This window comes from Fusarium odoratissimum (assembly GCF_000260195.1).
Source record: "Fusarium odoratissimum NRRL 54006 unplaced genomic scaffold supercont1.22, whole genome shotgun sequence".
NCBI classification, from domain to species: Eukaryota; Fungi; Ascomycota; class Sordariomycetes; order Hypocreales; family Nectriaceae; genus Fusarium; species Fusarium odoratissimum.
In genome coordinates, this window is record NW_022158707.1 from 497,899 (window position 1) to 511,416 (window position 13,518).

A 13,518-nucleotide genomic window follows, 5' to 3' on the forward strand; every position below is an offset into this window, starting at 1 on the left:
GGCTTCGAGGTAGTAGCGGGCTTGGAAGTGGTAGCGGGCTTAGACGTGGTTGTTGGCTTCTTGGATGTAGTAGCTGGCTTCGAAGTAGTGGTAGGCTTGGCAGACGAAGTAGTCTTCCTCTTGAGAAGGCGTCTCAGAGGATTGCCCAAGCGACCGGAACACGTGCACTCACTATCGAATGTTAGCTACATCTCAAAGCTGACTCAACTGAATACTAACGGTGCACAAGATACAAAGGTTTTACCCTTCTCAATGCACTGTAGAAATCGTTAGCCCATACTGATACCAGATCAGATACCCCATTGTACTCACATGAGCTTCGCAGGCTCGATCGCCGCCGGAGTACTCGCACGTAGTAACACCAGATCCATCTGCAGGCACAGCAGCCGCGTTGACAGCAGCAAGGGATATACCCCAGACAACAGCCTTGATGAAATGCATTGCGAAAAAGACAATGTAAAGAATATACTACTTTGGTGGGTGTAGTAGACTGAGATCGTTGATGAGAATAAATCCATTTCTGGTCTGATCTATGAGGGTTTTTTATAACAACTGTTGCTTTCCATCTTGGCCGATCTTTCAAGTTCACCTGTTTCCTAATCCGTCTGGGTCGAAAGTTTGTTTAGTCGAGATATTCAGTATAAACTCAATGTGCTATTCCAGCCTCATTCTAGCCACAAGAAGACCCTTCCAGGGACCAGGGCTAAAAAGGTACTGCTGCGTGAACTCAATTTCTATTTTCAGCTTTCCGCATATGGAATTGCGAGAGATAAGTGTAACGGGAGACCGGGACTCTTGGCGGAGGGGACTGGAAACGGTAACTAATTGATACTGGTAGTGACATGATATGGAGATAGAAAACCAAGGCAGAGAATGGCTATTCCCGTTGCAATCAATCACCATCTGGAACAATTGTCGAATTAATTCTCCTAGATCGAAATAACCAAGGAAATGGTAAATTGATGTCCTCTTTGGTGACTCAAAACCCCTGTCCTGAGAGGCACGGTCTAGATCGGAGAGCTGAACCGAGACAGAGAACACCATTCCAATAACGGCATGCAAAACGGGCCTACCCGCGGCGCCACAGGCCGGGAAAGACGCAGGTCCCTTTACATTCCAGGCTGATCCTTTCCATTCTCAACACAGAACGAGTCTTTGCCCCTTGCAGAGCCACACGAATCTGCTTTCTTTGCAGAACCAGAGTCGAGAGACCCGACTACCCGGGCTCCCGCTACAGAGAAGAGACAGCTTGGCAACTGTGCGGCTCCTCCTTGTGGCGCTCGGTCTAGATGTTTTTTCTGAATTACAAGACCGTTCGCTACTTTTTGATTTTCTGTTGACGGAGCAGAGGCTAGGCGATGTCTCTCACCCTTTTGCTGTTTCGCCGAGAGGCTTGAATCTGGGCTTATCTCCACCAAGCCGACATATCTTGACATCGCCATCATTCTATAACCTCAATCGCATGCGGCAATAAGTCACTTTTTGTCATTTCCAGAGCATTGGGCTCGTCTCCGCTGACATTTTGGCAAAGGCCGCGATTCACATGGACCGCCGTCATGGTCAGATGAATTTAATTTCCAACGCCGGATGATCACCAAGACAAGCTTTTTAGTCAGTCGTTGATCTGCAAACATCCAGACGCAAATCATGGCCCACTCCAACAGGGTTCCCCGTGTTCCAATGACATTCTGCAGAACACTCGACTGTCACTGCCCATTACAGGAACCAGGGTCGGCATGTCGTGCCTTGTCGCTCTGGTATGTAAAACTCGGGCTAGGCGGCATCGCGACCCTCTTTTCTCACAACCTATTGGCCCACCACGGATCTAGCTACTTATTCGTCCATAGCGCAAGCCATTCACAGAACGTGCTCGTATCAATCCAGAGCCTAGCCCCAAGTAGTCCTGTCACCATCACAGCCAGTTATCACCAAAACAGACAATGTTGGAGTCTCGTTGTCTCGACTCTGCTTATCACCGATTAGACTATCACCAAACAGAGTTGCGCCACTCAGCCAACACATTTGGCCCCGTAGCCTACACATGAACGTGGCAGAGAGTCAATAACGTGCTCGAACGACCTTTACCGCTTGGGGCTATCAAACAATGCACTCTTTCTCACTCAGCTGCGCCATTTCGCTACACTATTCCCCAAAGCCCATGCTTCCGCGCCTCGGAGCTTGAGCCATGGCGTGGGAAAAGATGTGATTGCTGGCCTGGAACTAGCTATCGAGCTGCATGCAGCTTTGACAGCTATCGATTAAGCATAACAGTTCCTCAAGCCTCGCCCTTGCATGATGCGACTTTAACATGCGCCTCGTAAGATGGGCGTTCTATTGTTTGACTCGGTAAAACGTTCGCGATGCAGCTTAGAGCAAACCGGACGAGACAGCCCGATATGTTTGCCCGATCCTTCCATTGCTTTTCCTGCAGCCTTATCGAACGCGTAGTCATGCAGGCAGAGTCATATCGTGTTGCAAGCACCAGTAGAGGAATCAACGTTTTAGGTTCAGCAGTGATACGAGCCGTCCAATAGCGCATCCTGTCACAATATAGTCTTTGACCAGTCCAAACGCAGCAAAATAGGAATGCGCATACCAAAATACCATGTTCAACGGCGAGAAAACCACGACGCTCGCTAGACGATCCTCGGTGAAGATCATGCATCTGCCGGTTTGCATCTTCACCAGAGGGTTCTAGACACCAAGATTTCTGCAGTTTGACTAGATCCGAATATGGCTTGGGAGGAAGATAAGTCATGCCGTGATAGGCTAAGCATGCGACAAGCTCAATTTTGAGTTTTCGGACTACCCTATTGCTATGAATTTGTCGACGAAATACCGCAAATACGATGAAGCAGAAGCGAATGTCCTTGAAAATCCCATCCTTGATGAACACCTGTGATGCGATCTTCGTGTAGCTAGACTAACTACTCTGTGGAATCTGTCGATCTCGCCGTTAGTAAACTCTCTTAAGATTCCGTGAAAGCATGTGATTACCTGTACGAAACGTCTATCCCATGCCGCAGGATCCGTCGTGCAATACCTGTTTGCTGTAGGGTAAAATCCAACTTGACAGCACCCGACCTCTCTGTTCTGCTTGTTCCAGAGTCTCCACTCCGGGTTAGCGCATCTGAGATGATTTGGGACGATTTCCTTGCTGCAATCCGCGTCTTTGACCATTAGCCTATCAGCGTAACAACATTTACAACACGAGACTGACCTGTTGGACAGCAGATGCTGACTTGCTGCGCTACATGTTCATCCAGTTGTGTCCCGTCTGGGCAGCACCAAATAGCTAGCCTGGAAGAATGTGTTCCCTTGGGACAGTATCCGCCACTAGTTGTAGGGTTAAATAGAGGATACAGAACGAAGCCGCTTCTTGCGCCGCACTTTTTCGGCTTGCTCGTCGCAACCGTGATTTTCACTTTATCACTCTTCACATCTTTAGTTGAGATGAATACAATGATGTATGTCTGTTTAGTGTTTTTCTGATTGCACGGAAGATCAATGGTGCGTCCAGAAGAGGAATCGGTAGCCATGTCGGTCCACGATTTGGCGTCGGACTTTCGGTAAGCAAGCTTCTGGTTATCATTCGCCGATGAGTAAATCTTTGCCGTCCGCCCAGGGTCAATAGTAATTTTGAAGACCGAAATAGTGAACGGCGTGCTTGTGAGCGTTGCGGTGCCGGTGGTGCCCGCTTTGTCAAACTTGATTGACGCAGAAACGGGGTTGATTTTGTCGATCGGAATGAGATCTCCATTGGTGTCTTTGATCTGCTGTAGTGCAAAATCTTTTGCGAAAGTGAAGAACTCATCAGCAAAACCAGATAAGTCTGATAGACGAGCTCGTTCTTGAAGGCCGGTTGATCCCCCAGGCGTCGCAAGGACAAACTTGTTTATAGCATCCTCATCCATTTTCTTTTGCGCCTGGAAAAAGATGCTAGTTGCGTAAGCTTCTTTACCGACATGTGCATAGATTGGCAAATTAGGCTTATACGCAACGCCGCTATGCTTTTTATCAGGCCATTCAGCGTTGGAGTCAGGAAAGACGAGGTTACTGAAATAATTCGCAGAGCCGTCACGAACCCACTGCGGATCAACAGAATTCCCGAGTTTTCCAAGATCCTGTATGCAATGGTATATTTCGTGCGCAAGAGCCTGTAGCACCCGAGGTTTGTTCGTCGTTGCTTCGGTGGTCCATCTGTTGAACAGCTTGATTTGACATGGTGGCTTCCTGAGATTGGGATAAACAGTCTCGGCTGTAAAATCTTCATCACTTTCTGTCGTCAGGATGATGATAATGCTCGATGGGAGTTTTGCAAATTTGCGGTAGACTTCCATGCTTTTCTCGAGAGATTCTTTGAGGATTGGGTTTACGGCTGCTTTGCTCTTGCTGGGTAGACGGCTCCATTGCTGCGTATACGTCACGGTGACTTCTGTATTGGCCTCTTCAAATTTCTTTGGATAGCCTGCAAGAGTGCGACATTTATCTTTGATGGTGAATTCTTTGCCCGGGGTAATGTTGGGCCAGGGACTGGAACAACCCTTCCACTGGGCTTGTGCAAGAGATGCGAAGAGAGCGAAGAGCAGGAGCTGCAGCTTCATCATAGTGAAAGTTTCAAGACAGTTTGTTTTCAAATGTTGGTGGTTTCGATCTACTTGGCCTTCGAGGCATAAATGTAACGTCTGTAAATGCTCCATATGAGATTTGAGCCGCTTCATTACGGAGGTGTGACATTCTCATGCACTCTAGGAGCGCCGCGCATTAAACTCATGTAGAAGGGACCAATGATGACTTGGGTATTCTCAGCCGCATAAATAGTCTGTGGTCCAGGCTTCTGGGGCTGAAATTGCTTTCCCGCGATGGCGTTGCTCTTTGATCACGCCTTACCCATCTGTCAAGCCAAATGGTCATGGTCGCAACACTACAGCTCCAGAAGATTAGCCTCACAAGGCTGAATTAGATTCTTGCGGCCTCTTTCGTCTTACAGTTTATGCTATCGTGTTAATGAAATTTTCGCAAACGGTTTCCCTGACTCACTCCATTGATTAGACCCAGTGAATTCTTGCTGAGTGACGTTCTGCTCTGGACTTCGGATCCGCTCCAGTGGTTCTCGATGACCTGACTGCAACTTGAGTGCTGATGAGCTTTATGTGAGACCAGCATTGCTGCTTTCTGGTAACCTTGACCATCTTGATCATTATTCAAGGCCTAAGCTTAGTTATACAGAGGATGCACAGTGTTGATAACACCATTTACAGTACGGGAATATTAAAACTTATCCTCTTCTGGTCTAGTATCATGGCCTGGGAATGTGCCGCTGGCAGTTGCATGCCATTTCGTCAGCCAAGAAATTGATGCAGAACCCCTCTCATATCTTTCATCAATTATTCTCCGGAACGTCTTCCCATATGGGAATCAGCAGCCATATCCCAGAGTCAGATATCTTTTCGTGTTGTCCCTATCGTCGGCTCCAAGAAATTAAGTTTAGCTTCTGCCCCTCTCCACCGCCCTCAAGACTCCTCTTTTCCCACCGCTCCATCTTTTCTCGTCAAACGCGTGCGTACCTTATCGCGATGCCAGTCGTAAGACGAATACCCGATAACAAAAGACGGTCCCGCACAGGCTGTATACCCTGTCGAAGACGGCGCAGAAAATGTTAGTCAGTCGCGTCTCTCCCGGTGACTTTGTCTAACATTTGGATGCAAGGTGATGAACAAAGACCTCAATGCGGCAGCTGTATCGGGAGGAATGTGACGTGCGAGTTCAAAGAGTGGACCTTTGTGCCAGGGGTACGCTCATCACTGCGGAAAGATGGTAGCGTACAGGGGGATAATGGCGATGACGCTGATTCATCTCTGGTCAGTCCTCCTGCTTTCCACGAGTCAGTCGATCACTAACACTGCTTTCAGCCCATCCAAGATAGTTTGCTATCATTCGTCGAGTCAAGCCCTGCTCCAGCCGAGCCAGTCTTTGAGAGCCCTATAGCCAGTACTGCTCGAATAGAAAGATTTGAATCTATTCACAACACGACAACAGATGTTCCTCAACCAATCCCTTCAAACAATAATCATCGCCAACACGACGGGAACCAAATCCCCACGCCGTCAAGATGGAACGAAACAGTTCTGTCGGAGCAGAACTCCTCAGAGAGACAAACAGCAATGCTTCGGTTTCGCTATCAGATAGTTCCCTGGCTAGACTCGAATGCACCAAGATCAACCTTTGGACCAAAGATCATGACATTAGCGACAGAGAAGTCTACCATAATGGACATCATTATATGGGTTGCTATGCGTCGGAGTAGGAAGAGTTCGAACTCTGCCAGTCATGAAAGCGATAGTCATCTCGTTCAACAGTTCCAGCATCGTTTATCCCTAGAGGATGCTTTCATCGCTGATGTCGGACGATCACTACTTGCTCTCGGTAACTTCTTTTATACTGGCCCATCTGACTGGGCAAATCTGTACTCTGACTGCGTGGATGTCAAAGAGCGATGCCAGTTCTTTGAGAGTCAGGAGGAACCGCTCAAAACTCTTGACCGCTTTCACTTCAAGACAGGTACCATGGTTTATCTCATCCTTTGCAAGAGACGAGCTGACTTTTGCCAACAGAGCTTGCTGCTTCCATTATTACCACCAAGTCCCTATCACTACAGTCCCTACCACTTATGAACGACACATTCTTAACCTCTGCCCTGACACCGCCGAGCATTTACGACGACTGTCTAACACATCTCGCGGCATGCTGCCACTTAATCCACGACGAAATCATCCCTCTCTTCAACGGGATCGTACCCGCACAATCACCAACTCACGAATCATACTCGCTTGTTTGGTCAACATGGTCCAAGCTTTGGGCAAGATGCGTCCAATGGTTTCGTGACCGTCCTCCCGATATGATCCCCTTGCTAGAAAGTCCCGAAGTTGACCACGCAACCTCCACCAACACCCCATTTATAGCAGATGTCTATTCAAGCGCGATCGCGGTCCAAGCAAACCTAGCGATTCATTTTTCAGCCCTTCTACTGCTCTCATATAAACCACGCTTAGTCAAATTATCATCGATCCCGCATCGCTTAGCCTCAAGAAGCTGGCATGCTCAGAAACTCGCCAAACTTGCTCTGTGGAATAACTTTTCTGATCAATGGGACCCTGTCGTGGTTGCAACTGTTGTTCGTATAGCGAGAGACATGACATATCCATCCCAGCAGGAAGCATTACTCTCATGTTTCCAGCGAATTGGGGATGCGACCAAGATCCCTCTACAGAGCGAGATTGCGGATCTGCAGCAGTTTTGGTCTTCCTCTAGACATAGCAGCGCACCGACAAACACGCACCCCTGACACTTTATGATAGCGGACCGGACAAGATAGGGCCATAAGAGTCGTAATAAATCAACTATTTTCCGTTACTTCGTTGATTCCAATTCATCCTTCCATGGCATAGACACTTGCGCTCCCCTTCGCACGACTGTCTTCGACGATGCCCAAATTCCTGACCTGACAGCCTTCTCAATGTCGAACTGCTCCGACCGTTGCTCAGCGCCTGCAAGCTCAACTGCATAAGCACCGATGAATGTGTCACCAGCAGCAGTCGTGTCCACAACTTCAACCTTGAGAGCAGGGATGAGACCCTTTGTGCCTGTATCGTTGGCAAAGTATGCTCCTCTACCGCCCAGAGTAATCACAACATTCCTTACGCCTCGAGCAAGGAAACAAGCAGCGGCCTTTTCAACAACTGAGATGTCTTCAAACTCGGACTCGTCCTTGTCTGACAACAAAGCCGCTTCGGTCTCGTTGAGGATCAGATGTGCTAGACCTTGGTAAATCTCTGCTGGGAGTACTTGAGCAGGGGCAGGGTTGAGCAGAACAGGAGTTCCTGTCGTCTTGGCGGCTTTGAACGCCTGGATGACTGTCTCCAGAGGGATCTCAAGCTGCATGATAAGCAATGACGGTGTTGGACCAGGCATCTTAGAGAAGTGGCTCGGTTGTAGAGAATTGTTGGCTCCTGGTGATAAGATGATGCGGTTTTGACCGGTCGGTTCATCAACAATGATCATGGCAATTCCACTCTGTGACTCGGCGCCTCCATCTTTGTTCACAGTGATAGATTCCGTTCCAACATCATACGACTCGAGGCTGTCAAGGAGTACGGACCCATAAGCATCAGCTCCAATGGCACCAATCATGGCAACATCAACGCTTGGGTTCTTCAGATCAGAAGTTCTAGAAAGCTTTGCACAAGCAACAGCTTGGTTGGCGCCCTTTCCACCGGGGAAGACATTGAACCGGCTTGAAGTTATTGTCTCACCAGGGAGGGGATGATGAGGGACATATGATACAAGGTCGATGTTCAGTGATCCGAGGACACTGATGACTGGTCTTGGTGACGCCATGGCGTTTATTTGGAGGATATGAATATGTGTAGATAATTAGAGACGGAGCAGGGATCTTCTAGAAGACGAAAACCTTTATACGGGCAGTGCATGACCGCCGAGTGTTGGCGATGGACTCCACTCGTTCTGGGCACGCTATCCTGAAAATGGGTGTGTTATGCGATGGCGGATAGTCGACCAAGAAGCATGTGAATGGGGTCTAGTGGAATCATGCTTATTATTATGATATGTTACCAGTTCTCTGGGTCTCCTCTTCGCTAAAATCCCTGTCGCAAGTCCTTACAACGTCTTTAGCAGGGCGCCAACATCGTAGCCCCATTCAGCCTCAAGATCCGTCAACCTCCACAAAGCTCCCCATCCCGTCGTCCTATCAATGCTCTTCAACAGCCTAGCAATCTGTTTCCTCTCGTTGACATGTGAGAAGAGCTTTCCAGCTATATAGAGTGGCTGTATAGAGTTTACAAGACTTCCGGGATGAAGGTTTGCGCAGGATATTCCACAGACTTGTCGTGCATGCCACAGCGCCAAGCACTGAGAGTCTAAGTCATGACGCATTTCCAGCATGAGGATACATGCAGTGTGATAGATCTGATTACTCGAGATAGCTGCCCAGTGGGGGAAAAGCATGGCTGGAAAGATCTGTTTGTCGCCTGCTTCGACCATACTGATTTGCTTCATTGTTGCTGGGCGCTCGTCAAGCCAGTATTGGAGCTCGTTCCAGAGCTGTTGCCATTGTTCTTGAAACGGTCTGTCATCTTGAACATCTGCTCTCCCAAGTTCTAGACTCTGTGTTCTTCGAAATTTTAGATCGCAGACTTTTGTGCAGAGATAAATAGCCCAGTTAGCCTGCATGTCAGGACAGTCTCGGCTCCTTCGATGAAACATGTCTCGTACATAACGCTCAACCTGTTCAGAGGATATCAGCGACTCAGGTGGTGATGGAGCCCATTTTGACAGAGGAAGAACAGCTGTTTCTGTCCCATCTGATATGATCGCTCCGCACAACTCCATCCTGGCATAGCACCAGAAGACAGCCTGCGGTAGGCCACCGGAGAAACCATCAACTCCAAAGAACTCAAATAGCGACGCGCAGCCCTCGACATGACGCTTCCAGTTCTTAGAACCGCCAGACATGAGTTCAAAAACAGCAAGAATACAAGCCGTAACAAGCATATTAGGGTCCTTGGCTTGTAATCCAGGGCTCAACAATCTGATACTCTCCTGATACAGCTCGAGACTATCACAACCACCTTCCTGCGTTAATCCTCTCCGTTCCATCTGCCGTGATGAAAACGCAAGCATGGCATATAACAGTGCCGGGCTCTTCTGCGCCATAAGCGGAACGTGAATCTGGAAATGCTTATCCTCATCAAACTTGTCCAGGTACGGCGCACATTCTGTAACCCAGTTCTGAAGATAGCATATTAATCTATCATTGGGAACATTGACTGTTACGCTGGAGAGGTTGAGGGATGATGTTGGTGGTGATGATGAGTCTGCTTCGGGTGTGACTGATGCGCTGGGTGATAGGCCAGACAGACCCGCGAAGAGGACTGTGCGGAGCTCTTCCTGCAGTTCGATGAAGCGGGGGTCGAGGGAGAAGTCTTCTGATGGGAAGAAGGTCATTGTAAGGTGATGAGTGGAGTATGGAGAGCTAGGTTGATCGCCTATACAAGGCACGACGTGAGCGACATCAAGGAAGAATGAGATGATGAGTGCAAATACGGTCCCAAAGCGGAACTATAGCCTGTTCCTGCTCACTCTCAATTCATGTGTCAAGTGTGACAGAAACAAGGTAATTTTCCAGAAGCCGGTGATCCCCGAAGGATCCATTCCAAGGGTGGCCGCTCACCAATTGGAATTGCAATTGGCCAATCATGAAGTTCTTCAAAGTTTCGATGTTGATGGACTAAGCCGCATTCGGGGGCCGTAGGCGACGCGATTCTCAAACCATGACTCGGTAACGTAACAACCGGAGGAAGCAAGGCTCCATTTTCTAGGTAACTGTGAGCTTCAATTTGGGACTGAATTGCCCCAGAAAGCACAGACTGCGACAAGGTAAAGTTCCCCGCGCGAGTCTATGACTTTAAATCAGACTGTTCGTATGCTAATAGTGGCGATTGGGCCCGCTCACGTAAACATGCGATTTCACCACGCACGTCGCCGGTCGTTCTACCTGACTTCTGTTGAGGCAGAGTCTTTCGATACAAAAGCTATACTCTGATATTGTGGTTGAAATGTTCTGACATGTGTTATTTAATCACTTGCAAGGTCCTAAGGCATTCGTCAATCTTGGATGATGTCATTGCCATCTTCTCACTCCAGCTGGCTAGTCAGCGTCCGTTTGTTCTGCGACATGGTAGAAACTTTGCAAGAGATTATCTCTGTGCATATACGATTACTATATACGATAAATACAGATTTGGCTAGCGTCAGCCCTATGGATTATCTTCTGTGGTTGTCTTGGCGTTGGGATGAGTCTTGATTGGATGCACATGTTTGTACATATGCATTAGACCATACTTCATCATTTGGTACTTATAAAGCAAGATGATATAGGCAATTAGATTAAGAAATGTCCAAAATGATCATTATGCATAGCGTGGTATCTACATTACAACCTCATCGTCACCATAAACATCTCATCCCCGCTCCAGACTATCCTATCATCACGAGCCATATCCCATTCACAGAGCCTCAACATGCTTCTCACCCTCCTTCTCAAAAGAAGCCTTGCGTCCCGCCGCGGAACCCATAAGTCCAACTTCGGCCTGAGCCTCACGGAGCAACTCAGCATCCTGTTCACCAGCACGGCTCTTGAAGACGCGGTCCATCTCCTCAAGAGAAGCATTCTTGGTCTCAGGCAAGAAGAACCAGACCCAAAGAATACCAACAAAGAGAAAGACGGCGAAGAAGATGTAGGTTCCCCACTCCCAAGACTCGAGCATGGGGGGAACGAAGAAGGCGATGGCGAAGTTGTTGACCCAGTTGCTTGAGGCACCGATGGAAGCTCCCTTGGCGCGGATGGAGAGGGGGAAGATCTCGGAGACGAGGGTCCAGGAGACGGGACCCCATGTAGCGCCGAAGCCAGCGATATAGACCCAGATGAGAGCTGATATTATGTTAATAATCATTAAAGGCTGGTAGACGAAGCATTGACTTACCAACTGCAGTCCAACCAGCAGCGACGTGGTTAGGCCAGTCGTGGCGGAACTTGGCGACGATGATACCGACAGTGATCATACTGGCACCCATAACCACGGAGCCGATCAACAGAAGAGGCTTGCGACCAACGCGATCAATGATCAACTGTGAAAGGCAATTTTAGCATACATTCAGGGCATCGAGTAGTTGAGCGACTTACCATAGAAGGAATGGTGCTGATGAGGAAGACAACGCCAGTGACACCAGTAGCAAGAAGAGCAATAGTTCCTCCAGTAAGACCCAGGCTGATGAAAACGTTGGAAGCGTAGTAGATGATAGCGTCAATACCTGACCACTGCTGGAAGAACATGATAAGCCAAGCAGTGCAGACACGCTTGAGGTTATCCATTGATCTGAAGCAAGTCACATATTGAGCAATCTGCTGCATGAAACGGCTCTTGTTCCTCTCAGCAAGGTGAGGAAAGTCTCTAGCGAAAACCTTCTGCTCAAAGACTGCCTCAGCCTTGATCTCGAGATACTCAACCTGAACAGCGTCATCGTCGATGGGGAGCTTTCGCATCCAGGCAAGAGTAGACTTGGCTTCCTCGTCGCGGCCAACCTTGACGAGCCATCGGGGAGAGAAGGGCATGAACCAGATACCGACAGCAAGCATAGCAGCGGGAATACCCTGGATGATAGAGGGAAGACGCCACGCGAGGTCGGACTGAGAGTCGCCTGTTCCGCCGATGTAGTTACTTCCATAACCGCACCAGAACGAGAGCATAATGCCCAAAATAGTCGCAAGCTGATAAAACGACACAAGAAGACCTCTCATCTCAGGCGACGAAAGCTCAGCGTTGTATAGAGGTCCAACACCGCTGAAAAGACCAACACCAACACCAGTCAAAAATCGACCAGCATAGAGAAGCTGGGGATTTCCTGCAGTGGCACCGACGTAAAGATAACTGCCGACGACGACCCACAAGCACGCGATGAACATGGTGTACTTTCGCGAGATAAGTTCGCTAGAAACACCAGCTGATAGTGATCCAAGAATACCGCCTAGTTGGAGGATAGATGTGAGCCATCCTGTTGCAGAGGATGACTCAACAACAGACGGGAAGTTTTGTGTGAAGCGGGTCATGACGAGGGATTGACCCAAGACACCCTGTTGGTAACCATACTCAAAACCACCAAGTCTATAACTCAGTCAATAAACCATTTACACGTGTGAAGTAAGGAGTACTTACGAAGCGAAAAAGGCAATAAAGATGACCTTGGGATTCTCCCGAATAGACTTCCAGATAGTCTTCTTGGGAGCTGTAGGCTCCAAGGTATAAGGACCGTCCGATGTAGACATGGTGAAGTGAGGACGAAGCTGTGGGGGAGGTTGGTGTGATGAAATCTGGGGTATGGGGAGAAAGTCCGAGTCTTTTAAACATTTTTGTACCCCAGGCAATTTGACTGGGGGATCTAATTTTCTGGAGTTTACTACGTTATGGGCGAGAAAGTGGTAGGCTAAGACCCTTTCTTTGGGAATAGTGTGGTTTTTGGGTCTGACCACCACCGGCGAGCGAGTGCCAGGAGGCTCGTGAGAATTGGGGTGATGACATCTTCAATTGGAGACTAATTTTTTACCAGATACTGAGGTTCACTTGCATCAATTGACAAGTTCATTTCGCTGTAGATATTTAGTTTTCTTGAGTTTGATCTTCAAGTTGCACCCTCCTTTGAGTCGCGGCACCTGCGATGAATGACTGCTACAACTTCAATTAACAGCTGGCCAGTGCTCCAACATCATCACATCCATCAATCCGATCAAACATGAGACATCTCCAACTGCACCACCTTCAAAACAGTCCAAGTGGACTTCCAAGTTGGCATTGGTCATGTATTTACCCAAAAGGGGGGTTCTTTGCGCTGGCGACGGGGTTTAGGCTACGCGCCCACGGTTCGTCAGAGGAACCTGGGGCCCCG

General features: G+C 48.5%; 6 protein-coding genes across 7 annotated transcripts in view; 1 reads left to right on the forward strand and 5 right to left on the reverse strand.

Moving 5' to 3' along the window:
* The window catches only part of FOIG_11675 (uncharacterized protein), a gene marked incomplete at both ends in the record, with an annotated part of 4,776 nt that extends 4,335 nt beyond the window's left edge, over positions 1-441 (reverse strand). The window contains 2 exons of the mRNA XM_031212241.1: positions 234-257; positions 313-441. Coding sequence (XP_031058218.1) covers positions 234-257; positions 313-441 — 153 coding nt within the window. The remainder of the gene's footprint in view (positions 1-233; positions 258-312) is intronic.
* A 2,738-nt stretch (positions 442-3,179) lies between these two features.
* FOIG_11676 (uncharacterized protein) lies at positions 3,180-4,607 on the reverse strand (the record flags this gene model as incomplete). Its single annotated transcript, XM_031212242.1, has 1 exon — positions 3,180-4,607. The coding sequence occupies one exon, from the start codon at positions 4,605-4,607 to the stop codon at positions 3,180-3,182; it is 1,428 nt and encodes a 475-aa protein (XP_031058219.1).
* A 907-nt stretch (positions 4,608-5,514) lies between these two features.
* Positions 5,515-8,634, forward strand: FOIG_11677 (uncharacterized protein). Of its 2 annotated transcripts, XM_031212243.1 has the most exons (4): positions 5,515-5,658; positions 5,710-5,861; positions 5,913-6,561; positions 6,615-8,634. In XM_031212243.1, the coding sequence occupies exons 1-4, from the start codon at positions 5,577-5,579 to the stop codon at positions 7,343-7,345; spliced, it is 1,614 nt and encodes a 537-aa protein (XP_031058220.1). In that variant the 5' UTR covers positions 5,515-5,576; the 3' UTR covers positions 7,346-8,634. The 2 variants fall into 2 exon arrangements, with proteins under 2 accessions (XP_031058220.1, XP_031058221.1); XM_031212244.1 differs by having other exon boundaries at positions 5,515-5,861.
* Positions 7,350-8,397, reverse strand: FOIG_11678 (ribokinase; the record flags this gene model as incomplete). The annotated part of the gene is made up of 1 exon (XM_031212245.1): positions 7,350-8,397. The coding sequence occupies one exon, from the start codon at positions 8,395-8,397 to the stop codon at positions 7,411-7,413; it is 987 nt and encodes a 328-aa protein (XP_031058222.1). The 3' UTR covers positions 7,350-7,410.
* On the reverse strand, positions 8,507-10,190 carry FOIG_11679 (uncharacterized protein). The gene has a single exon (XM_031212246.1). The coding sequence runs from the start codon at positions 10,021-10,023 to the stop codon at positions 8,677-8,679; it is 1,347 nt and encodes a 448-aa protein (XP_031058223.1). The 5' UTR covers positions 10,024-10,190; the 3' UTR covers positions 8,507-8,676.
* Positions 10,191-10,943: 753 nt separating this feature from the next.
* Positions 10,944-12,977, reverse strand: FOIG_11680 (uncharacterized protein). The gene is made up of 4 exons (XM_031212247.1): positions 12,792-12,977; positions 11,762-12,740; positions 11,562-11,706; positions 10,944-11,509 (listed from the first exon to the last, which is right to left on the reverse strand). Exons 1-4 carry the CDS (start codon positions 12,899-12,901, stop codon positions 11,085-11,087), a joined length of 1,659 nt encoding a protein of 552 aa, XP_031058224.1. The 5' UTR covers positions 12,902-12,977; the 3' UTR covers positions 10,944-11,084.
* Positions 12,978-13,518: the final 541 nt, after the last annotated feature.

What these genes read in the sequence shown, in the direction of transcription:
- FOIG_11677 (XM_031212243.1), top strand. Translation starts at nt 5,577, where the DNA reads ATGCCAGTCGTAAGACGAATACCCGATAACAAAAGACGGTCCCGCACA. An exon ending in ATGACGCTGATTCATCTCTG is followed by an intron (nt 5,862 to 5,912) that starts GTCAGTCCTCCT and finishes CACTGCTTTCAG; the next exon opens with CCCATCCAAGATAGTTTGCT. An exon ending in CCGCTTTCACTTCAAGACAG is followed by an intron (nt 6,562 to 6,614) that starts GTACCATGGTTT and finishes TTTTGCCAACAG; the next exon opens with AGCTTGCTGCTTCCATTATT.
- FOIG_11680 (XM_031212247.1), bottom strand. Translation starts at nt 12,901, where the DNA reads ATGTCTACATCGGACGGTCCTTATACCTTGGAGCCTACAGCTCCCAAG. An exon ending in TTTATTGCCTTTTTCGCTTC is followed by an intron (nt 12,741 to 12,791) that starts GTAAGTACTCCT and finishes ACTGAGTTATAG; the next exon opens with ACTTGGTGGTTTTGAGTATG. An exon ending in TGCTGGTTGGACTGCAGTTG is followed by an intron (nt 11,510 to 11,561) that starts GTAAGTCAATGC and finishes ACATAATATCAG; the next exon opens with CTCTCATCTGGGTCTATATC.
- FOIG_11679 (XM_031212246.1), bottom strand. Translation starts at nt 10,023, where the DNA reads ATGACCTTCTTCCCATCAGAAGACTTCTCCCTCGACCCCCGCTTCATC.